At 42.6% G+C, this 25,443-nt stretch overlaps 1 protein-coding gene across 9 annotated transcripts in view; it reads left to right on the top strand.

Annotated features, from left to right (window-relative positions):
* col5a1 (procollagen, type V, alpha 1) overlaps positions 1-25,443 on the top strand; it is a 104,593-nt gene that overhangs the window by 42,790 nt on the left and 36,360 nt on the right. For 2 of the 9 annotated variants that reach the window (XM_036140376.1, XM_036140377.1), the window contains exons 5-24: positions 7,513-7,644; positions 9,141-9,248; positions 9,348-9,728; positions 11,742-12,455; positions 12,579-12,635; positions 15,204-15,245; positions 15,683-15,745; positions 15,836-15,910; positions 17,393-17,485; positions 17,688-17,744; positions 17,915-17,968; positions 18,109-18,162; positions 18,386-18,439; positions 18,589-18,642; positions 18,730-18,783; positions 19,102-19,146; positions 22,389-22,442; positions 22,880-22,924; positions 23,577-23,630; positions 23,719-23,763. In XM_036140376.1, coding sequence (XP_035996269.1) covers positions 7,513-7,644; positions 9,141-9,248; positions 9,348-9,728; positions 11,742-12,455; positions 12,579-12,635; positions 15,204-15,245; positions 15,683-15,745; positions 15,836-15,910; positions 17,393-17,485; positions 17,688-17,744; positions 17,915-17,968; positions 18,109-18,162; positions 18,386-18,439; positions 18,589-18,642; positions 18,730-18,783; positions 19,102-19,146; positions 22,389-22,442; positions 22,880-22,924; positions 23,577-23,630; positions 23,719-23,763 — 2,235 coding nt within the window. The remainder of the gene's footprint in view (positions 1-7,512; positions 7,645-9,140; positions 9,249-9,347; positions 9,729-11,741; positions 12,456-12,578; positions 12,636-15,203; positions 15,246-15,682; positions 15,746-15,835; positions 15,911-17,392; positions 17,486-17,687; positions 17,745-17,914; positions 17,969-18,108; positions 18,163-18,385; positions 18,440-18,588; positions 18,643-18,729; positions 18,784-19,101; positions 19,147-22,388; positions 22,443-22,879; positions 22,925-23,576; positions 23,631-23,718; positions 23,764-25,443) is intronic. The other 7 variants (XM_036140380.1, XM_036140379.1, XM_036140378.1 and 4 more) reach the window with 7 other exon arrangements.

Raw genomic sequence — 25,443 nt, 5'->3', positions numbered from 1 at the left:
TATGCTACTTTTTTTCCTGATTTCTGCTTCATAGAAATTCTCTGACATACAATCCCATCAGAATATATTGAGGTTTGTTGGTTTAGGGCAAACGGCCAAAAGTATTCAAGGGGTGTGAATACTTTTGCAATGCACTGTTTATTATGCAATTGTCCTCCCACTTTCCAAATATGCTTTTACTTTGTTTCAGTCACACCTCTGCTCCCTGTCACGAATCATTATGCCTGGCTAACGCAACACACAACTTTCATACAACCGTACCCCTGTAGTTCCATGAAAGATGGAGTTTCCTGGATAATTTTCATAACCCATGTCAGATGTGTGTCCTTTCACCCTACCCCCTCCTCGCTCCTTTCAACTGTGTCAGCAAACGCTAAATTGTGCCTTCAGCACTTCTAATGAAAATTTCTACGAATGTCCAAGCCAAACAATTAGAATCCACGTCTCATGGGCGAAAGAGGCCGCTCCAGTTTCCACTTTTCCCTAAAAGTACGGGAAATTTGGAGCGTGACTGCCCGCAGCCCTCAGAGACGTGGGATTAAAATCTTACGCAGCACACACTTTTATTGGGGGCTGGGACTCCAGACGTAGAGCAGGCCAGTCTGAATAGAGAAGACAGTGGCAGTGAGGCGAGGCAACGGTTAAAGGACTGGGTGGCGGACATGTAGGGTGGCAGACAGACGGCCCTGTTGCTCTTGGCTCTTGTCTCTGAGCTAGAGTCTGGAGGGGGGGAAGTGAAAATGTAGTGTGTGTTGTAAAAAATGTAATCTGTGTGAGTTAAAAGTGCTTGTGTGTTGATCAGTAATAATATGCAAGAACGTGAAGCACAGATACCGTATCTCTTTGGGTTGTTTTTGTCTCTGCGGTGCGGTTGGAGAGCGTCCAGGTGTGGCGACTGCGCCGGGGTGGGCTGACAGTCGGCTGGATTCCAGGATCAGGCATGATAGGTGTCTGTTGGAATATGTTGTTAAAGCAGCTCAGCTCTCCCACTCACCAAATCTCCTTGGAGAACACACAGGCAGAGAATACAGAAGAAAATAGATGTGAGTTTTTTTTTTCCACTTTTAGCCTCCGTTTCACAGTCTTGTTTCAGATGTAAAAAACTTAAAAGAGGCATTATCGGCTGCCCCAGGAGTGTAGAGAAATAATGAGCACTGATGTGTGTTTTTGCTAAGGTATGCCGCTCTGAGCTTAAGACACTGCAAATATCCTCAAGGTGTGAGTCAAGTCAGCATTCTTCAAATAAAAATAAGCTTTTTATGTCACTTTTCAGGGAGAATAAGAAAATAGAAAGTATGTATCTGCAGGTTTCTCGAGTCTGATAAGCATGTTCCGTTGTATTTATTGATTATAATGCTTTTACAGCTAATACTCCTCTTGCTGCATGCATCCTATTCTTCCTTTTCTGAACTGGGAACACCATGAACTCAGTCCACTCTACACGTTGTGGATCAGGTTCAGATGAAAGCACATACTTGGCTTTGTGTTCTCTCCTGCCCCCATCTGGACACAACCTGAAAGTCCAGCAGGAGTTAAAGTGTGGGAGCCAAATGTAAGCTGGACATGTCAGGTTGGCGCTTTTCAAGGAGAAACAGCAGAGTAGGATGTTAAGATTCATCTTTGCCCATGTCTGTTGCCTACCTGTAAGATGGAGCAGGCTACGTAGCTCAAAAATGTGTAGGTTTTCCACTTTTTCCGGATTTTTAACACAAAGTAGGTCAGCTAAGGTCATCTTTTACCAGAGGCAATCATTTCTTGCGCCACAGCCCAACAATAGTGGAGGAATGTACAGAAGCAGAGTCATATTTCAGTAGTGCTCAGGGAAAAGCTGTTATTGTCTAAAAATTCTGTCTTAAGTACCACTCTGATGTGGCACATGATGCTCCAGGGTCAATATGAACTGGGTTTTTTTCAACTGCAATACATGTTCCTGCTGCTTTGCGGTCACCACACTTTTTTCGGTATTTAAACAAATCAGGTTTTTTTTTTCTGTAATACTGTTTTCTTGATAATGAGACATTTGAGAATTTATTTTTGTTTTAATGGTGGGATTTAATAATCAGCCTCATTACATCGTACATCCCTGACTGTGCATATACAGAAGTTGCAGCAGGCATTGTAAAGCCCTATTTATATAACAACAGGTTGAATGAACTATGCTGACCAATCAGCAGCTTAGAGCAAAAAAAAAAAATAGTTTTAAGCTTTGAGTTGGAGTGCAGTTTGTGAATATCTACCTCTTCCCTGCATCTGCAAAACAGCAGCTTATGAAGCATTTGGCGCGGGGGCTGTGTGACTGATGTGTGATGAAAGGTGGAATTTTGACATGAAGACAGAAACTGAGTGGTTTACATGGCGGATCAAGACTTTAACAATAGTTTTACTGTCAACTTGTATGGAAAAGGGCCGTTTTAAGATTTAGTGGTTTCCGATAATTGTCGTTCTATGATCAGAAACCGAGAAAGAAAGAGGCATGAATGTGAAATGAATCGATGCATATGCAGAGTAAAGACTGCAGGAAAGAAGAACTTGCAATGATGTTTTAAACCAAGCCTTTAATGACGATGTTACAAATGGTATTTTAAATCCCTGTTCTATTAAAAACAGCTCTGTCCAGCAACGCTAATTTGGTGACTGGTGATCTTGGTAAAACGACAAAAAAACAAAACAACAAACTATTATTTCTTATGATGTTATTTTTCCCTCACTGAACAAATGTAGTCAAATTAAAGCTTTAATTTTTCTTAAATTTTTAATAATTATGCAGATATCTTCTGAGCACTTTGAATGCCTTGTTACTGAAAAGTGCTATATAAATAAACCTACCTTACCCTACCTTACCTTCTTTTAGGATATTTTGGTGTGCGTGACTTTATATCTGCAGTGATAAGACAGGAAATGGGCAGAAAGAAAAGTAGGGAAGGGAAAAAAGCAAATGTCTCAGGGGTGGGTATCAAATCCCTGATGGCTGCATCGATGAACGATAGCCTCTATTAATGGGGGACCGCCAGAGCTTTTTCTCCAAAATGCAACAAGCAGATGTTTGTGGCCAATCTCCAATTTTTTGTCCAGTGTATGAGAACCTAAAACAAAAGCCCTGAAAATACTATTTCTTAGCCCTCTTCAGTTCATTATTTGTTTTTATTAGGAGCCTAGTTGAGATCACGCTGCTGTGTGAGAGCAAGCATTCACTCTAAAATGGGCTCCTGAAACTATTATTTTGAAACAAAGACAACATGGCTATAGTGGTGACATTTTAAACAGGGTTCAGCATCTTATATTAGCAGGTAGCGCGGTTAAAATGGCAAACACTTCAAAAAAAGCAGTCTCCTTGTATATTCCCCGCAGAATGGGGATCGTTCCTTTTAAAACTGAGATTACCAAAATATTGCCAATTTTTCCTCATCCTTCATGTTCCACAACAGACAGTTTACGAGAATAAAACAGAGCACCCCTGCTTTAATACATTTAGCCTTCCTGTTATCTGCACTCTCGCCAATTAAGCTGAAAAAGGTCAAGTTTTCTGGTGCATCTCCGATCTTTACCAAAGATGACAATATATGTTGAGAATGCAGTATGAAAGATGTTTGCATAAAAGGCGGCGAGTTTCCATCAAACTGATCAAATGCATTACTGTGATGCAAAAACATGGCTGCATTGCTTTTGAAATATAAGAATCTTGCCAAATCTTGCATCAAAACAAACATTTAACAGATTCATAGTGCATACACTGATAGTGCAATACTGATTATGATTGGATTGATGCAGTTATTAAATGACTTACAGGCTAACATTATGCTACGTTAGACCAAAGTATTTTATGTTATACCAAAAATACTCTTATATTTGTTCGTTCAATTTAGAAATATGCTCCTTTCTCCAGGCGGACCTGTTTATATACATTTGGGGTGCAGAGTTAGTAGCAGCCAATACTTTGACCAAACCATAGTAATAGTCCTCTACCAGTACATTTAGTTCTACTGTAAACTGCTCTCCCTGTGTCTGTGTGGACATGCCACACATCATTAGTCCCTCTCTCCCAGGATGCTTTCAGAGTGTTCGTATTAAATCTTTGCTATATGATGAATCATCTCATCTCAGCAAATTTAGGTTCCCACCATTCGGGATAATCTTACCCTGACATTCCTCTGGCAGCTCTGGGAGAGGCTAAAAAAGAAAGCAGAACAAAGAAAATAAAAAAAAGCAGAAGCAAACCACAAGAATGGAGTTTGAAACAAAAAGCAGTGCATCTGACAGCGAGGCTTATTTCTTATTGAGTGTGACCTCGTTTTATTTATCTTGTGTCGTTTTCGGGAACACAAATCATCCCCCTTCAGCACCTCTGTGGCATTCAGTTTTAGTAGCGTAACGGAGAAAGATAGTTGAACCGATGCAAAGCCGAGTTTGAACGGGGAGATTTACTAAAATGGGCAAACTAGCGTTTGGTTCCAAAGCTGGCGGCAGAGTCCAGTCGTGTGGGTGATGTCTTAAACCGGGGGGGATTTCACAACACAGGCACATCCAGCTCGTTTGAGCAAATTAGCAGAGTTGCAAGCAAAGCAAAGCAGTTAGTATTCAGGAGCCTGCAGTTTACCAAGACAGTTTTTATCTGCAGAAACAAACCATGCCACTGAAAAATGAATTATTTAAAACAAGCTCTTTGGCGGAGGTCCAAAAGAGGCTGTTTGATGATAACTGCAACTGTATAGTTTATAAAGTAGGATCAAAGAATCTTGAAAGCATTAAAGTACAAATAATGGGAAAGGTCAGCTCTGCAGTATTATCCAGCTGCCAACCATCACCACAGCCTATTAGTCACTTCTGGGATATCCATAAACAGCTTTTAGTTCACCAAATGAAGTCATGGAAATATGAGCGAATCTGCGTCTAGATCAGTACCGTTTAATAATGGTATATTATCCGGCTGTAAAAATAAAATAACCCCCAAAAAACCCTCAAAAGTAAACAAAAAAGAAAATGGGAAGCAAAAATATTATAACACCCTGGATTTCTTCATTCCGCACCCCCCTCGGAACAGCTTACAGTAATGTACGGTCCAAGATTAGGAGCTGCTGGTGAGGAAGGAAGCAATTAATCAAGAGCGATCAATTTACCAACGCCTCCGGGGCTAATTGACCATCACACGTCCTTAGTAAACGCCAACGCATTCGCTTTTACGAAAACAGGTTCTGCAATGCATTGAAAGGATGTAGTTGAGTTTTCTTACGGTCACTGTTGGCATGGAGGTCACATTCGTCTTTGAGCTGAAATTATGCATCTGGAGCCACATGGAATGAGTGGAATAATAACATAATTTAGGAGTTTTAAGAACAAGCGTTGGGTGTTTATTGGCTCTTTTCTCTAATCCACATAGGATGAAAATGATACATCCTGGTTTAAATATATACGTGCTTCCCCGCTAATATTTGGATAAATCTCCTTTAACGAGCTGCAGAGAAACAAATCAATTTTTGTTGCCGTACCAACAAGCTTTTCTAACTGAGCCAAGAACTGTGGCTATTTGACCACTGGTTCTTGGCAGAGTTAGTCGTTTAAATTGGTTCGATTCCGGCTGTTGGTCCGGTCATTTAGATTGTTCCATTCATTTTCTTCAGGTTGGGCTGACAAGAGCATTGCAAAAGCTTAACGTCAACATCACATTCAGGTTTTTTTTGTGTGTGCTTTTGGCATGATTGTCCTATTGAAACTCCCACCGTTATGCAGCTTCCAGCCATCTGGCCCGAATCTTTACTTTTAGATGAAAGCCAATTGTTTCACATGTGCAAGGACAATCCAGCCACATCCTGCTGTGGGTCTGTCTTGACTTGCGGAATGGCCCTGGGGTGAACCGTACTGAAAATTTGTGGCGTATGCTTAAAAGCCTGCAAACCTACCAAGTTTAAATCAATTCAATTTTATTTATATAGCGCCAATTCATGATACATGCCATCTCGAGGCACTTTTCAAAGTCAAATTCAATCAGATTATAAGTTAAATAAGCGCCACCATTTCTGGCTAGCAGAGCTGTTAAATAAGCAGAATTATTAGTTTACTGATGGCTGTGGAAAAAGGTTTCTCCGCAACTTGCCGATGGACCTTAAACATATTCTTAGTGGTGCTGTGTCTATATATTTCGGCATAATTGTAAAATTCTGCCACGTTTTTTTTTTTTTTTAACTTCCCTGCCTGATTCTTGTTTGTGGGATTCTTTAAAAGTGCAGCTCGAACGGACGGAAAGCAAATGTTAATGTGACATTTCTGCTGATAACGGCTCTTTGGAAAATTCTGACCCGCTCCCGTGTATGACTGTTGTGTTATGGCTGCTCTCTATCCAGTCTAAACTCCTCTGTTCACATAAAGCAGGAGAGAGAGAGAAGCTTCTTGTGGGGGCTTTGAGGCGTTCTGTTAAAGGATTTGAGACAGGCTCTTATGTGTTGCATGTTTTAGTGAAACACTGGGAGTGGTGCTCCCAAGTGAATTGTTACTGGTTACGCCACAAAATACAAGGCATTTTTTTTTTTTTTTATATATATATATATTTTTTTTTTCTGCCAGAGAAGAAATCTCTGCGCGCAGTGAATGTTCAGCTGCAAGGACATGGTGAGAGATTTCAAACTCTCGGCTGTTTCTTAATTAGAAACATTCATCATCTGTTTCGGTTCACGATTCTTCTGTCCTGTAAGAAAGAATCCTTGTTTCGGCCATGTTGACTCCACGGTTGATTGATGTGGAATGACATCACTGGGTTTTGGAAGTGTGATCGGGACATGTTTGGATAGATGCAGAACAGCGTTTTAGTGCCATGGCGCATTCTTGTGAAAAACATGTGGCTAACACAGCCAGCTCCCCGTGTAGCCTGGGGATCCTTCTGAGCCTCTGTTTTTCTCTCTTGTTCCCTCTCCCTTGCACAGTTTTTTTTCTTCTATCAATCTTGCCTGCTCTGTCACTGTCTGACTCTTTCTTTCTCTTGTTCTAAATTCCCCCGTCTTCTGCTACCCGGATCAGCTGTTTGAGATTTCCTGACTTCCTTTTCTATTTTGCACATGCAAAGCTGAACCAAATGACCCCCTCCCCCTTCCCCCACCCCCCACAAAATCCCTCTTGTCCCACGCAGATCAAGGCAGAGCTCGCGTATTCTGCTCAAACTCTGTAAAGACGTCCTCCACGTGTAACAGCCATCCGTCGCTCCGTATCGCCTTGTAACTCTGCGCAGCTCGTTTTTTTAGGCTTTTCCTCTCATGGCCCGATGCACAACTTGGATCTGGCACCGCGTTCCTCATCGTTTAGTCACCCTCAGCTTGACCCAGTTTCAGTTCTGCCTGTTGTGGAGCGGCGCTATATCACATGTTCATAAACAGATGATTTCAGCCCGTACCCCTCTCCCCCGAAAAAATGAACAAATGAGCCCGTTACTAATGCCTCCCGTATTGCGTTTGTTTATTAAAACACATGTGTGACCCTGAGCTGTTTCCAGCAGACCTTCTGACTCTCTCTGTTTCTTGTGGTTTCCAGGGAGACATCCAGCAGCTAATGATTGTAGCAGACCACCGGGCTGCCTATGACTACTGTGAGCACTACAGCCCCGATTGTGAAGTGCCAGTGCCCGACCGGCCGCAGAACCAGGACCCCAATACGGAAGATGATGTGAGTTCAGTCACTGCCTCCCTCTTCACCTATTCAGTGTTTATTGTTTTTTTCCTCTTTTTCCCCCCTAAACCTATAATTGTCTGTAATCCTCTGTTTAAAATGATGATTGGTTCTTGCAAAATAGCGCCTTGGCCCACGCTAGAGAACATCGGCTCTGCCAGAGGAAAATGCTGAGTGAGGAGAACCGAGTTATCAGGCTGTGCAGTTAGTCAATAAAGCTAAGAAATGATGATGTGCTGCTTGCTTTCCTGAACTGTGGGCTCAGTGGCATTACGCCGTGTGCATGCTAATTACACAATAGCCAGAGAAATGTTCCAACAAGGACGGGAAGCATCGGCGTCTGCTCCTCAAAAAAATGCTAAACTTATAATCCGAGGCAGAGGCAGCAGCAGAAACCGGGGCTTACCTTCGTGAAGTAGGAAAGACCCTGTCCACACCAGGTCATTCATGTAGCAACGCTTTACAAGACAATCTGATGCAATTCACATCCAGTTATATAGAAATATATAACCAAATCGGTTGAATGAATGACAATACAATCCAAATATATTGACGTATTAAGATTGCATAACCTACACTAAAAGTTGATTATTATCATAACATAATACTCTCTAATTCAGTTGATGCTACGGTCAGGTTCACTAACTAAGGCAACCCAAATGATTGCATGATATGAAAAAAAATTAAGAGACCACTGCAAAACAGATTATTTTTTTGTCCTATGTTACAAAGTGCAGCTCAGTGAATTTACGGCTGCTTTGTACTTCTTACTCGAGGCAGTTTTCATTGATTTTCACATTTTACTGTAAATAACGTTGGACATCTCAGAACCCCAACAACCAGTTAATGGTCTTCTTCTTCTTCCATTTACTTCCCTAAACCTATAATTGTTGCCAGTGCTCTGTTCAACTCATGATTGGTTCCCGTACTCCGAGGAGCCCCTTGGCCCGTGTTAGAGAACCACAGTCTGCCAGAGGAAAATGCTGAGTGAGACGAACAGGGCTATCGGCCTCTGCAGTTAGTCAATAAAGTTCAAAAATGATGTGGTGCCTGCCTTAGCCTGCTTTCTTGCACTGTAGGCTGAAAGGCATAACGCTGTGTGCATGCTAAATAAAGGAGTCAAAGAAGTGTCAAAACAAGAACTGGGAAGTGCTGGCTCTTGACCTGTTACATACCCTCAAGGTGTAACCCCCCCCCCCCCCACACACACACACACACACACACACACAGTCACAATCACACATTCCCTGCAAACAAATGACTGATTAGGAAAACTTAAGAAGTAATTAGTCACTGAGCAGTTTTGACGGGGTTATTCAGCATGACGTGTCTGTGAGAGCTTTTCTGATGGAGTCTGATCAATGACCAGCCAACCAGGCTCAACCGGGCAGTAGGGCAAATCTAGAAAATCGTGTTTTTAACCATTGATTGTTATCTTCTCCCTCTCAGTTTTGCTTTTGCTCAACACCAGCGCAATGTGTTTCCTTTCTCAGGGAACAGAGGAGGACAGCTACTACTATGAATATCCTTATTATGATGACTTTGAAGGCAAGCCCTATGACTCAACTTCGGAAACAGAGACAAACATAAAAGAAGTCAAGGTAGTCAACTTGAACATCTCACCGGACTGCGTCCTGAAACTAATCTTCGTGTCAGCCTAGAGTAACACTTAACAACTGTTTGACAACACTGAATTGCAGGAGACGGCGGGCGGCGGCGTAGTGTCCACATTGGAAAAAGTTGTCAGCGGTGGTACTGGCTCCACGTCTGTTTCCACCAGCTCCTCTTCATCCAGCTCATCGTCCAGCAGTTCAGCCAAAGACACCGGAGTGGAAAACGTCTACGGAGACGGGAACACCCCTTACGACTACGACAACTATGGGTACTACTACGGCGAGTCCACTCCTGCTCCCGACGTCGACACCTCGCAGCGTGTCAGCATCACGAGCGTTGGCACCGGGGGCGAGCTGGATCTGGGAGCAGTGGGAAGAGTTGATCTGGAAGCCGGGGCTGGAGTGGCCAGCAAGGTGATCACCAGTGGTGGTGGAGCTACAATGACGATCATTCGCAACGCAACGTCGGTAAGTTGACCCCAAAGCGGAATCAAATTGGATGCATTTAGAAAAGGTCTTCACATCATTTACAGTTAATACAGTGCTTTCCAAGCGTATTGATACTGCTTGTGGATTTTCACATTTTGTCATGTTAAAATCACAAACTGTAAAGGCGATAGCTACAAGTTTAACTCCTCCCAGCCAGTAGGTGGTGCACACGTGCTCATCCGCTCTAGGTCTAACCTTCAATTGTACTGTTTGCCAGCCGGTTATTTACTGGCTGACCTTTGGTGGGCATAAGCGAACATTTACCTTACCTGTCCAGAAAGAATCAGTTTCCTTTTTGGTCCGCCTCAATCTGAGAAATGGAACGCAGAGAAGAAGCTATTTCTCAATGTTGTCATGGAGCTACTACGATCAGGCAAGGCCTGAGCTCCGTCTCGCGTGACTTACTGTTCCTATTGGTGCAGAATCCTTATATGTCGACGTTGACATTATAACCAAAAGTAAATATTTATATATTTTGAAAAATGTATTAAACAATTATTTATATGCTATATATTTCTTTTTCTGTAAAATTAATACTTTTTTACTGCACCAACCGAGACCTCCTGTGGATGCATTATTTTGGAAAAAATCATTGTTTTGGTAAAAACGTTTTGAGCTATGTCCTGTAACGTATGTATTTCACTGACATCTTAGGTGATAAACCAACACAAAGTAGTGCTTTATTGGAAGTGATTAAACTGTCACATATTTATAGGGTATTTCTAATGTGTTTTAATGGTGGTACAGCAATTTCTTTCTCAGGTACCATCCAAATGTAGTTTTTACCTAAGATAATGGCTGAGAAGTGTGGTGTGCATTTGTTTTAAGCTCTACTCCACCCTTGCCTTGTAGATTTTTTGTAAAGAGATCTAATGCTACCTTAGACATAACCTAACGGCAGATTCATTGCACCTGCCACAGAATCCAGCTCAAAGGTTTCTTGGAAAACATTCATCCACAATAGACAGAAAAAAAGTTCAATCTGCAGCTTTGCTGTTGGTGAGGTGATAAACCTAAGCCCCCCTTACAGTGAAAAATGAAACATGCTGGTGTCTGAATCATGCTGTGCACAATTTATTCAGCATGGACAAAGTGGTCAGAGCTGAATGGAGGATGGTTGGAGCTAAATATCAGTTAAACTTGGAATAGAACCTGTGAGATGCTGCAAAAGAGCAAAAATGGTGCAGAGCTTTACCTTCCAGCAGAACACAACCTTATATTTACTGCGAGAGCAGCAACGGTTTACATAAAGGCATAATAATGCCCTTGAATGACCCAGTCAGAACTCCAGGCTGAAATCAAATAGGAATTCTGACACTTAAAAACTGATGCTCACAGACGCTTGTCGTGCTGTCTGACTGTGCTTGAGCTGCTTTGTAAAGATCAGTTAGCAATAATTTCTTTCTATAGGCTTGTAGACTAGTAGAGCCAGTGAAAGCTGGTTGTAACAGCACCGACATGAAACAGTAGACTTTCCTGATATTTCTTTCAAAACAATGATGGAAACCATGTATCATAATCTTGTGTGGTTCAGCAAGTTTGTGTCACACAAAATCTCTGTTAAATCGACTGATGTTTGAGGTTGTAATGTGATAAAATGTCAAAAACGTTTACAGCTATACAAATATTTTTGGAAGGTGCTTGGTTTTTCTTTGTCATATACCATACCATACCTTACCATACCTTACCATACCTTACCATACCATACCATACCATACCATACCATACCATACCATACCATACCAGACCATACCTTACCATACCATACCATACCATACCTTACCATACCATACCATACCATACCATACCTTACCATACCGTACCATACCTTACCATACCATACCATACCATACCATACCATACCATACCATACCATACCATACCATACCATACCATACCATGCCATACCATACCATACCGTACCATACCTTACCATACCATACCATACCATGCCATACCATTAGACTAACCACTACAACTGTGTTTCAACAGGATGCAACATCCTACGATGACTACAACAATGGTTATGATTACAACGTTGACTACTATGCAACTGGAGACGGTGGAGGCAGCAGCAGCAGCAGCAGCAGTACTGGTGGTGGTGGTGGAGGCAGCAGCAGCAGCAGTACCTTTGTAGTCAGTGGTGGTGGAGGGGGCAGCAGCAGCAGCAGCAGCAGCAGCAGCAGCAGCAGCAGTACTGGTGGTGGTGGTGGAGGCAGCAGCAGCAGTACCATTGTACTCGGTGGTGGAGGAAGCAGCAGCAGCAGTACTGGTGGTGGTGGTGGAGGCAGCAGCAGCAGTACCATTGTACTCGGTGGTGGTGGAGGAGGCAGCAGCAGCAGCGGTACCATTGTACTCGGTGGTGGTGGAGGGGGCAGCAGCAGTACCGTTGTAGTCGGTGGTGGAGGAGGCAGCAGCAGCAGCAGCAGCGGCAGCTCTACCATCACCATTGCCGGTGGGTCAACTGGAGGCGGTGCTTCTGTATCCATGGGAGGATCTTCTACCTCCGGAGGAAGCTCGGCCTCCGCGGGCACCGGGGCCGGCGGGCTCACCGAAACCGACCTGACCATCGATGGACTCGACGACTACACCGATCTTGATAAGTTCAAGGAGGAGGACATTGACAACTATGGCGACGCAAATTACGACGTCTACGGGGACTACTCCGACAAAGTGCTGCCTGCTGAGACTGAGTATTATGGACAGGTGAAGACCAAGCGAAAGATATGACTCCGCAAAAAATGTTCGCAGCAATGAGGAGAGTTTCATGATAAAGATGAAGGGGAAAAAGCTGAAACAGATATATGTGTGTGTGTGCTCTACGTGCAGGTCGACGGAGCTCGCGGTGAGAAAGGACAGAAGGGAGAGCCCGCTGTTATTGAGCCTGTGAGTATCTCTGTTTTAGCAACATACTCGAGCAGCAGATGTAAGCTGCATGTGCGCACAGTTTGAAGACGCAGGCACATATGTGTGATCCACATGTAAACATGATCCATTCCCTCGCTTCGGAATGCGAATGCTCGCGCCAGCTAAACCTCCCTTGTCGAGTCGCCGTTGCAAGGCCCGACTCGTGGGTGCTCGGTATAAACATTTGGAGAGGGCCTTGCCGGGATTGTCAATAATCTCTAAACACAGGGGCGAGTGGAGTGGAAACCGAGAGGTGGGAAGGGACGGGGGAAGGGAAATAAAGGAAAAAAAAACCAAGGGCTGAACGAGATCCTTTGGTGTCACGATGACTCTAAATCAGACTCTCGCACACAAGCATCTGCGACGATGACTCGTTCTGTAAGTCCGGAAATGTATACACAGACAGAATTAATATGCCTGACGGACCTGCAGCTGTCTCGCTTCAAAACAAATGCCGCAGAGCTGCGCTTAGTATACATATGACGCTTGTTTATAAATGGAGGCAAAAAGGTTGCGTGTGCTCAAAGGAGAAGCGTAGCGCACGGTTGGCAAACGATGCACGGTTACCAAAGATCTTTGCAGGTAAAGGTGCAACACGTAAACCAACCCCGAGCACACACACACACCGTCCCCCGCAGTGAAAGACGGTGGTGGCAGGATGGTGCTGTGGGAATCTTCAGCAGGGGGAGAATAACCTATTAGACGTGATAGGAAGGTGAATGGAGCTAAAAACACGCCAGCCTTAAACCTTGCTCTCAGGGTGAACATATCTATGACTCCCTCATGGGGGTTTAATGTAAACATTTAAAGAAGGGCCATGCTGGGACTGCTGGTATTCTCTAAACACACGTATCTCAAGGTCTGAGTAGTGTCTGAGGAAATGTTACAAGCCCCTATAAGAACACATCACCACCCAGTGTGCTCGCTCTTTTTTTTATTCTTTTCTTTTTTTGCTTATGCAATTTAAACCCTAAAGTAATGTTTTCCTCACAACAGATTCACACACACACACCAAATATGTTACCCATGCTGCTGAATTATAAACCAATAATTCGAATGGTTTTATGCTTTGGTTAAGATCCTCTTCAAAAGGCTCAAAGCCCTCAGGGTCTGATCTAACAGAAATTTTCCTCACCGCCATTCAAAATGATGTACTCCGCTCATTTTCGAGTATTTTTTTTTTACCCACTGACTCCAATGTTTACTGAACTTACACTAAATTGATTCTGTCCTGCAGTAATGGCTATTCCCTAGCGAGGGCCGTAAAAACAAATTTGTCTGATATGTTTACCAGCACGTAGAGACTGATGATGTAGCCGCGGTCTCCCAGTCAGTTTGGCCCTTCGCTAAATTGGAAGTCCGTTTCGCAACCACGCTGCTGTTGGCTCCCATCTAGCTTTCATTTTGGACCAGAGTAAAAGGTATTAACCATGGTGCAAAACAAACATGTTACATATTACATGTAATTCAGTATTTTCTTTCTGAATTGCAGAGATGAATAATCATAAAAATGCTGACGTCTCGCAAATAACTGCATTTCATAACAATGATTTTGTAAAACTTTCGCATCTCTCCTTATTTCCATTGACTGGGGTTCCGATCCTTGCTTGTTTTTGCCGACTGATATGAAAGGCGACAGGCTGTGACTGGTCCGAGTCATTTGACGCCACTTAATACCTTTGTAGTTTTGTGTCCAACTCTTTTTGGTGCGAAATTAAGCGGGGCAATGCATTCCAACCATGAGTGAATTCCTTCCTGCATGAAGATGTTTATTAACCAGTATCTTCATGATTAAATAAAATAGCAATCTACGGATTTCGTGAGGGAAACGACGAGAGCGGTGAGACAGGGCTTTCTGACGGTGTTTACAGCGGCTTTCTGTGCGATGCTATCTATAGATATCACGTTACAGGTAAAATATTAGAAAATACAGGTTTTCACACAAAGCAGTAGTCCTCTGTCTTTTCACATTGAAACCAGGACATATAAGCACGTTTTATGTAGCTTTGTAGTCGAAACTTGGACGAAGCCTCTCGAAACGTGGACGACAAAGCCGTTGTCAGTCCACAGTGCAAATGTTTAGATCTCATCTGGAGGTAAAGTCACTCCAAATGGCAATGATACCGTTACATTTGTTGCCAAGCTGAGACATAAGCCTCTGATCAACACGTGCTCATTTCCCAGTTGAAACAAATGGATTTCTTCTTCTTGGTGCTGGTTAACGCCTACTTGAGCTTAATCTGATAGAGGAAAACCCCCGGGAGGTCTGCGCTTTTGATCGAGTTCCTTCTCTCATCTCTTTCCTGAAGCGCATGTGATGGATGGAAAGGAACATATGCTGAATTCAAAAAGACCAAACCTCAATAGGCAGGTGTGCCTGGGGCACATTTCCATTCATGCTCAGCTGTTTCTACCAATGCCGTGCCTGATTGTGACTGCACAATATCGGCATTCTTGTGCACAGATGTAGGCTTCATTCTCGAGGTCGTTGGGTTGCCGTATTTACAAGGTGCACTAGCTAATAATACCTGTTCTTGTATGTTTCAGGGGATGCTAATGGAGGGTCCGTCTGGGCCTGAGGGGCCAACAGTAAGTCAATTGTTTTTGTCAAATTCAGCTTTTTTTTACCACCTCTAATTCTCTGTTTCCAGTGTCTTTTTCTGCTAACATCAACACCGAAGGTTTATGTCACTCATTTACTTTAAGCTAAAGGGAAATGTAAGTAATGGCAGTAATGCCAGCATGCACTTATAAAAAGGCTTGTGCTCACACAGATTTGGCAAATGTTTAAGAACATTTGAAAAAGCCAGATGCCGCTGACACCCTGCAGATGGTGTCCCCCACAGGCCAGCCAGCCTTTGACACGATGAGCTACAGTGTAAGCAAATAAAGATGACCAAGACAAAGGGTCAACAAGCTCTTCCATCTCCTCGGTGTGGCCACGTTGTGATTAAGACATGGACCTTGTGGTGTATAATGTGCTGTGCATAAGGAAAAACCAGTTACAACTTTCCTGTTTCACACAGGGTCTCCCTGGACCCCCAGGATCTTCCGGCCCACCCGGCAGTCCCGGAGATCCTGGAGAGAGGGTAAGCTGAACTTACTGTAGAACGTTTTCAACAGCAGCATGAATTCAGCCTGTTTGGGGAGCTCATTCTACACGTCAATTGTCTTTAAAGGGTCTTCCGGGTCGCCCTGGTCTTCCTGGTGCTGATGGTCTGCCCGGACCCCCTGGAACTGTCCTGATGCTGCCTGTAAGTAAACAGCGGTTGTGTTTTCTTCCCGCTTTAAGGGCCGAAACATCTCCCGCAGTTTTGCATCGTTTTCTGGTCACGTTTAAAAGCCAAACGCGGGCCAATGAGCCCGACACATGTTTCACACTGTGTTCTTGGAGGAAGGGGATTTCCAGTGAATCCAACTGCAAGTACGTTGTCATGGATGTGAGACTTTAGCAGCCCCTTGTGGCGTTAAAACCTCCTTGAACGCCCGTCGGCACAAACCCGAGTTTTCGCCGCGGGTTTTTGAGTCGAAACCTGAATCTGTCCGGCATCTTTTCAGGAATTCGTCAGGCTTTTGACGAGAGTCAAAGCGATGCCGTCGACTGGTACTTTTGCAGCTGTTGTCCGACTGCGAGAGTTGCACAATCATCCCAAAAAGCTCCTCCGTGGTCTGCCTTCGAGTCTCTCATTTCCCCGTACTTGGAGGACGCTCTCTGGCCTGATCACTTGCGCAGATGTGAAGTTTTGCGGCAACGCTGATTCACCCATCTCCTCTGGCGGAGCCGTGTGGCATACTCGGTCTGGACAGTGACTCAAGCAGTTCTTGCGTAGCCGCTGGCAACGACCGGCCGCTTGAAATCCAATCCCCTGAGTCTAATGAGAAACATGCATCTTTGCCATTCTTCCAAGCTGAGAGGACGTTTTGGTTCATTCGCTTGACACTGAGGATTTGGAGGGGGGGAATGGTTAACAACGGGGGATCTTGGTCTTGATAACAGCGCGTCAATTTTTCACGCGGGGCTCTTGGTCGTATTGATCAAGGGCTGGACCGAGCGGACGTTTTATGGATTGTTGATGGTCTGCATTTGTCAGCAGGGAGTACGAAAGAGGAAGAAATCAGTACAACCAGCTGTGCAGGAAATTTGATAGTTATCTTAAAGGAGAACGTGGGGAGGTGCGCTGATGTGTTCCTTTTCTCAGGCCTGCAGCTCTGTATCTGCTGTTTGTGTTATTGCTTCCTGGTTACTGGGATTTTGAAACGGCGTTGCACTGTTTTGCTTTTTGCTCATCTGCAAGTTGACAGTCCACCTCCTGAGAACTTTAGGTGATTCAGTCCAACATATCTGATCCAAAAGGAAAAAAAAATTATAAATAATTAAAGCATTGGCCGCATTGAAAGAATAAAAGTGTTTTCATTCATGTTGTAACGATGGCTTATGACCACCAGATGGCAGTATAATTTGAACCTTCATGGTCACCACTGGCTACGGTTGAGATGAACGCTCTGCTCAGCATCTGCAACCACGTTGATGATTTTTCCATGTGAATAACACTGCAGTGAACAAACACAGGAGACGCTGATTTTTCTCAAAGAAGAGACATTTGTTTATTCTGCTGTGAGCAGAATAACGGTTTTATTATATTTTCTTTTCTTTTCATTTCTTTGATTTTATATATTTTTTTTTTTTATCTTTGCAATTTCTGCAGTAAAACTTCTATAAAACATTCTCTCCACAGTTCAGATTAAGTGCTGGAGGAGACTCTGGGCAGAAGGGACCAGCTGTTTCAGCGCAGGAGGCCCAGATGCAAGCCATCATGCAGCAGGCCAGGGTAACGGCTCACAAACTTTTAACCAGAGATAGACATTGACGACATTGTCGACTTGTATTCATGACACGCTGTATGCGTTTGCTCTATAAACAAGCGTGGTCTTCATACACCTTCAAACGTGCAACCTGAGTAGACACTGATGCTCGTAAAAACCAGTACGCTTGTGTTGATCTGTTTCATTTTGTTTCCTGTTTGTGTTCAGCTGGCCATGCGTGGCCCAACGGGTCCAATGGGTTTGACCGGCAGACCTGGCCCTCTGGTGTGTATTTCACACCCACCAAACTGCAAGGATTTAAAAAAAAAAAAACCTGTTGAAACATTTGACTGTACCTCACGCAGAGCACAAAAAAAACGTGAAATTGATCAGTAGTTTTACTCAGCTCTTACAAAATATTTGAATTTTTTTTCGTTGTTTTATTTTTTTTCCAGGGTCCACCAGGTGCACCAGGACTCAAAGGAGAATCTGGAGAGTCGGGACCTCAGGTACCAGATGTCGAAGTCGGATCTTTTTGCGATGAGCCGTGTCTGTAAATGTTCTAAGCTGAGCAAAGAATAAGAAATGGATTGCTTTCCTTTTTGGTGCTGTAAGGAAAAGCTCTGTGGTTGACAATGTTTTGTTTCAGGGACCACGTGGACCAATGGGATCAGGTGGACCCCCCGGAAAGCCTGGCAGAAGGGTACGTTAGCTTTCATTCAGCTTCATCAAGTTGGATTCATGTGCCTGCGTCCACATTTCTGAATTAAAATATTCTATGCTACTGCTGGTAGTAATTGCTAATAATTGTGTGTAACTGTCATTATGAACTACCCCACTTTGGAACAATAAAGGAATTATTATTCTTAAGCGGTCTTCTTAATGCTCCATCATGCGTGCAGCTAAGTGCAAGTTGTTTGTTGCAGGGTCGTTCTGGAGCAGATGGTGCCAGAGGAATGCCGGGACAGACTGGACCTAAGGTGTTTTGCGTCTATATTCAACCAACATTGATTTAAGTATTTAAGTTAAATACATGTCATAACACCAGTTTAAAAGCAAGGAGTTTGGAACCTGTACAATACTAGATTTTCCTCATCTTTGTTTTTTTTTTTTTTTTTGCTGTTTAAAGGGAGACAGAGGGTTTGACGGGCTAGCCGGGCTTCCTGGCGAAAAAGGACACAGAGTAAGAGATTTTATGGCTTTATAGATGTCATGTCAGCTTTGTTCCCATACGAGGGAGAGTAAAATGTAGCGCTGTTTGCTTTTATAGGGAGAACCAGGCCCCTCAGGACCTCCCGGTGCCCCCGGTGAAGATGGAGAGAGGGTATATTACGAATTTCACAGCCGCTGTCTCGTTTTTCTGTGTCATGAAGACGTAGATCTTGTGTGATTGCGCCCTCTTACTCTCTCAAGTACTTCTTACCAAAAAACACTTTGGAATTTGACTCCACTCGCTCTCCGACCTACCTCTTCTACCTCATTATCAACAGTTTGCCGCCCGATCTCGTCCTCGTCTGATTTTATCTCTGTTTTCCCAATATTCCCCCCCCCCCGTCTCCGCGACCCACGTATCTGCGCCTCATTCTCTATTATCATTCCCAGTCTGTGCCGCAGCCTGACCCTGGCTCTGTCTCTTTCACAGGGGGATGATGGAGAGATCGGACCCAGGGGACTTCCTGGCGAACCGGTGAGTGATTGCGTGTTTTTTTTCATTTAGTCTTAGGCCGAGATGTAGTGCGACGGGGGAGAAGAGGGGGAGCTGGTGCTCGATGGCCCGCTGTCATTGTGTAATTGCATCAGCGGCGTGATGATATAATACATCAACTGTAAGCTGCTCTCCTCGCTCAAATTCCTATACGCTGAGATTTTTTTTTTTTTAACCTTACACCGCCATGTTTATCAGGCTTTTCTCATTCCTCACCCGTGTCTGGAGGTGAGAGAAGCTGGCAGCACCCATTAGGGTTGTTAAAGCCTCCCACTCCTACTCAGGAAGGATGTTCTCTACAAATGGTGGTGGGAGGGCGCAGGAAAGGCGGAAAACATCAGAAAGCTCTTGACATATCATGTCGTGATTCATTCTGGCCACCAGGGTGTGCAGCAATGGCTAGGATGATCACTATGAGACCTAGGAGGCACAGCAGAGGAATTCATCTACATTCTGTTTATGGCAAGCCTTTCTATAGGCCTGTACAACAAGCAAACCATACAAATGTAAAAAAACAAAATGAATAAAATACATTGAAGGCAACATTGAACAAGATGTGTAATCAGAGAGTATCCAAATCCCATAAGATGATGCGAGACGGTTTCAAAGACAAAGGGTAAGTTAGCTGAAGGCTGTGAAGCCCATGGCAGGCAGGCAGACGGGTGTTACAGTAGGATAAACGGAGCAGGTGGAGCCAGGAGTAAGTGATGGAGTGATGCTGTGCGGAAGAGCAGAGAGATATGGAGGCGCGCAGTTCTATAGAGGCTTGAAAGCAATAAGAAGAACCCTGAAATTAGCGCTGTAATTTACAGGAAGCCAATTAAGTTGTTGGAGGACTGGAGTAACATGGCCAGCAGAAGGAGTTGTAGTGGGGACCTGAGACGTTCCATTTTTTTTTTTACAAGTAAAAGTCTGCGCAGAACACTGTGTGGTAAACCAGAGAAGACAGAATTACATTGGTCAATTTGAAATATACTCCCAATTATAGCTGTACTGTTGGGAAAATAGTAGCGCGCTGGGTAATGTTGTAGATATGTTTCTGTTTTTTTTTTTTTTTTTCTATTTTACTGGAATTGTCTAGAATAGTTTAGTTCTTACCAGAAGACAAGCTGTTTTGTCCCGGTGGAATTTAGGAAGGTTAGCGGAAAGCCACGATTTAATTACACACAAATTGGTCTGTGGGTGAAGAGGGTGGGAGAGTAGAATGAGTTTTTTTGAAGGCTTTCATTAGCATATTGTAACAATGTGTGTCGTATTTCTTAAAAATGTGATCAAGACTTGGCATAGATTTTACTGCTAAAAATGCTACTTTGGAAATATTTTTAACCCTTTTTTGAAACGCTGAGAAGGACAGAGCTTCTTGTTTAACGACTTGCAGTGCATCTAAGTTAACCTGACGCCGCCAGATAGATTTGCTCCGCATATCCATCTGGAAACCTTCCGTTGAAGTAATTTTGGGAAGGGGCGAAAATACTGGTTAGCTGATTGGCCTATGTTGGTGATAGACGGGCCAAATAAACCAATCAGATTCGTTGTCGCTCTGTTACGAGCGACGACGAAAACACAACCACAAGCCAAGCTACTCTTGCTGCTGCAGGTAAAGGCTCGTTAGCTCAGCAAAGAAATACTCTGTAATTCCGATAAAACTTGCTCGATAGCCACGCTAACGCTAGTTTCATCGGCTGAAGCCGCCATGTTCTTTAGACTGAACTGTCGCGCTTCCCGTTGCGTCACGCTGATTGGACGTTCGTTTGGTGAACGGCTCCAAATTTTCTTTAACGGAGAGTAGCCAGACTGATCAGCGAGTGAAACCTTGAAAGCTCGCGAGATCAGGATGGTCTCACGAGGCTACATCTAAGTGGCTTCATGGAAAATATGTGAAAACTCCTTACCTGAATGAATAAAAATTTGTTTCTGATTGGAATCATTTTAGACTCAATCTGATGTAGTTTCTTTAGAAGGACCAGCTTTGTGGCCCTATATGAGTGCAACCATTTTTTATTCAGTTTGAAGGCGTCGTCTTTTATCATTTCATTTTGTATTGTTGGATCTTAAACACTGTTGTTGTCTGTTCCGTTTTGTATTTGCATTTTAAATGCTGTCCCATACTCTCTTCTTTGTGTGTGTGAGAGCATATCTAGGTTTATACACTGCAAAAAGGGAACTAAAATTAAGTAATTTTTTTCTTGAAATGAGTGCATTTCTTCTTGATTTGAGCAGATAAATAAGATTATTTGCCAATGGAATAAGATTTTTGCACTTAAAGTAGGAACAGTTCAACTCCAACATCATTTTTTCAAGTGCAGAATATCTAATTATCATATTTTAGGGGTAGAACTACTAGTCCCATTGGCAAATAGTCTTATTTACCTGCTCAAATTAATGAAAAATAGACTCATTTCTAGAACATTTTACTTACTTTTAGTTCCCTTTTTGTAGTGTACATTGCAAATTAGCTTAAGCTAAAATGTAAAAATGAGAGGTAAGAAGATTGGAGAAGCAAATTTAACTCGTAAGCACATAGGGCAGGGGTTCATCAGCGTAGAAAGAGAATGTTTCCCACATTCCTTACAAATGTAACCAAGAGGTAGACGATGGATGATAAGTGTAACTAACCCACATGGTTACCAGACCCATGTATGTAATATAAAAGAAAAAGAGAAAAATAAAAGTGCTACATAAGCATGAGTGGGCTGAAGACACAGCCCTGGGGAAAACCACGCACAATTGGGCCAAGTTGGGATTTTACATTTTGTGACTCTACACGCTGAATACAATCTGAGAGGAACTATTAGAACCAGGTTTGTAAAAAGCATCTGGCTATCTTTTGGATAACTCAGATCAAAAAGCACATTTATGATTAACAGACCAGAGTCAGCTGCCACTTGTAGACATTGTTGTGACTTTGACCAATACTTTCTCTGCACTGTTTAATGAGTAAACTCTAATTATTTTGATTGAGAGAACCAGATCTCTTCAGAACTGGAAATATGACAGCTGGCTTGAGAGCTAAATAAATTAGAGCCGAAAGACTAATGTCAGTTTTTAAAGGTGACCAAGCACAAGTAGACCTGAGTCTGAAGCAAGGATAACATTGACAAGGGCATTTGTGAACGGAAGGTTATTTCCAGATGTATCATTTTGAAACAGGATTTAATTATTCATCAGACCTCTCCCACATGTAATATCACCTTCAAACTCATTTCCCTTATCATTCCGCCTAGGGACCTCGTGGTTTGCTGGGACCAAAAGGACCTCAGGGACCTCCCGGACCACCTGTAAGTATCATCCTCTGTTTTATTATCTTTTCATATCCTCTGCGTCACTGCGGATTTACTATTTACAGAACAGAATACATTTTCACCATCTCATGGGTAGCTACAGAGAGAGCAGACAACACCCGCAGGGACATAGCGAACTCAATATGTCTCAGAGAGCCTGCACAATGAGCAGCACGTTATTGAGTTTATCTTCAATAATTCCGAAATATTTCTACAGCAGAGACAGGACTAACTATATTTGTAGATTTAATTTTACACGAACAATGGGCATTTGACAAATAGTTTTTTTTTATTTTTTAAACTGTGCATAATGTAGAGACATTTTTTATTAATTTGCCTTCAGCAATGTAAAACGGTAAATGGCTCTTCATTTCAGTGGATTACAGAGTTGCTTCTTTTCTGTCTGATTCTTCTTTTCCTTATTTCTGTGACAGGGAGTTACTGGAGCGGATGGCCACCCTGGACCCAAAGGAAATATAGTAAGTGAAGATTGAACTGATTAAATTGCTAAACCAGAAAAAAAAAATGCTGTTATCAAACATTCTGGGTGTGTTAAAACCTCAAACCAGTGAGAAAAAAGAAAAAAAGGCAGTCCTTTCCGGCTCTTTCACACACATCAAGAAACACATTTACACTCTAGCAGTATCAGAGCATACACGCTTGGCCAGTTGTGCAATTCTTGCTCAATTTCTGCCGGCGTCTGGCCCTAATGAGAGAATATCTTACCGGGGCGGCTTGTTTGCTCTTTTGGGAATCTTCCAACAAGGTAGAGATGGAAGATCAACAACTTGCCCAGACTCTTGGACGGAGGCAGCGTAATTGATTGCTGGTTATCCTAGAGGAGATGGTGTTTTTTTTTTTTTTTTGTTTTGTTTGTGGTTCAGCAGTTTGCCTCATTAGGAAAGTAGGTCTGAGAATGTGCCCAGTATATGCATGTGCACCGGCACTCTACTGAAAACGGGACTAAGATTTTGAAATCTGGCTAAAAATCAAGGTCTATTTGGTTTTTAATTGGACAATGCATGGAGATCCAGTTTGAGATATTTTAATTTAGATATATATTTGCAACAATTTTCTCATCAGTTTATAATGAGATCTCTAAAATAAGATTTATCTTGTTCTTTTGTCCAGGGACCTCAGGGAGAGCCAGGCCCCCCTGGACAGCAAGGCAACCCAGGTGCTCAGGTGGGTCATTTACAGATTATTTCACGTTAGATTTCGGTCTCACCCATCAGAGAAAAGGTTCTGAACATTTTTGTTATCCTCTCTACAGGGACTCGCAGGGCCGCAAGGACCCATTGGACCACCAGGAGAGAAGGTAGCATATCAGACCTGCTGAATATGTAATTTCTGCTGGTAAAAAGAAAGAAGGAAAAAAAAATACTGCTTACGTGATAAAATGTTAATACATGCAGACCTAGAATCTGTAAAAGTGTTGGAATTTGTCTCATTCATTTGCATGAGCAGGATAGCCAAGCTGCTATCTTATTCAGGCCCAGATGCTTATTACACAATTATGCAAACGCATCTCCATCCTCGGCACAGAAATACTGCCCCATATATAGTGTGGACAGATATAAATCCTGATCACTTTTAAACCAATCACAGCCATAAAACATTCACTGGCTGACTTTGTAGATTTTTGAACAGCTAGAGTTTAAAAATTGATTACATGGAGGCGTGTTCCTTTTTCTACAAGAAAGCCTTTGAACAGAATTAAATAAAGACAGCAAACTCAACCTTTTCTTTCAATATATTAGTTCAACAAAGTAATCATCAGCTCAAGATGTTAATCCATAAGATTCTGTATTATTTAAGGTAATACATAGAAATTCAAACTCATGTTATATTATTTTAACTGCACTGTTCAAATTTCAGCTAAAATTACCTAAAATGTTCTGTAGTCTTATTTATTTTGTTTTTCATTTACTGTTATTAAGATGTATCTACCTAGAATTAACATGGTCAGCCTTCTGGTCAAGCTAAATAGACTTACACGCTATTTCTTTCAAAATGTAGTTGTCAAAGGATGAAGCCAGTAGCTAGAGGGAATCTCACTGTTGGTGTAACGCATGGGTGTTCAAAGTGGGGCCCTGGGGCCCTTGGAATAATTTTATGTGGCCTCTGACCGCAGTTTAAGGATGGTACAACTATAGGTCTCTGGTAAATGGGAATGAGGAAGATAGACACCTATTGGTCAGATTTTCACTGAAACATTTAATTCTTCTTAAACGAAGGGTTTTAGGTACTGCGGAAAGTATTTTTCTTTAATTAGATTTTTTTTAACATGATAGTAAGCAGGGCCTCAAACATCCAGTGCTTCTGGAAATAGACTGAAAGCATTTTCTGACCTTTTTCAGACCAACCATACGTGTCGTTTTTATTTTCTACTCTGTTTTGTAAGAAAATTCCATGTTTGATATATTAGCAGTTAATAAAATAATTCACAGTGAAATTATTTCGCTTTCTTAATGGTGTGAAAGAAAGATGCTCGCCAAGTACTTTCAACTTTGTAATATTGGCTTGCATTGCAAAACGTTTGGACACCACTGGTGTAACGGTACATATAATAGGGTTGGTATGTTTTAAAGTCATGGTTTGGTACTATTTAGTTTGATCACATTAAGAGAAACAAAGCATAAAGTATGGAAATCTTTTATTCAGTTTTTCAACAGTGAACAAAGAATTGAACTTACTAAAAGGAAATAATTTGTATTTCAGATTAGCATTCCCAGTTGCTGCTACAACTTCCTCATACAAAAATAAAGCTGGTAGAATTTCCTGGCCTAAATGCTAACGAGTATGAATTTTCTAACATACAGTAGCTACTACATTTGCGTTGAGTTTAAAGCTGGTGTTTTTTGGCAGCTGCTTTACGGACTCTTCTGGGGTTTGTTTTGGTCTCGGTCCGAGTTAAATTGTTAGCAAGCGGCTGTTTGAATGCTAAAGTAGCCTGGGTTAGCATTTTAGCTATCTTTAGCGGGACATTTAATTCCAA

This window comes from Fundulus heteroclitus, chromosome 8, assembly GCF_011125445.2.
Source record: "Fundulus heteroclitus isolate FHET01 chromosome 8, MU-UCD_Fhet_4.1, whole genome shotgun sequence".
Lineage (NCBI taxonomy): Eukaryota > Metazoa > Chordata > Actinopteri > Cyprinodontiformes > Fundulidae > Fundulus > Fundulus heteroclitus.
This window is presented reverse-complemented; position numbering and strand designations above follow the sequence as displayed.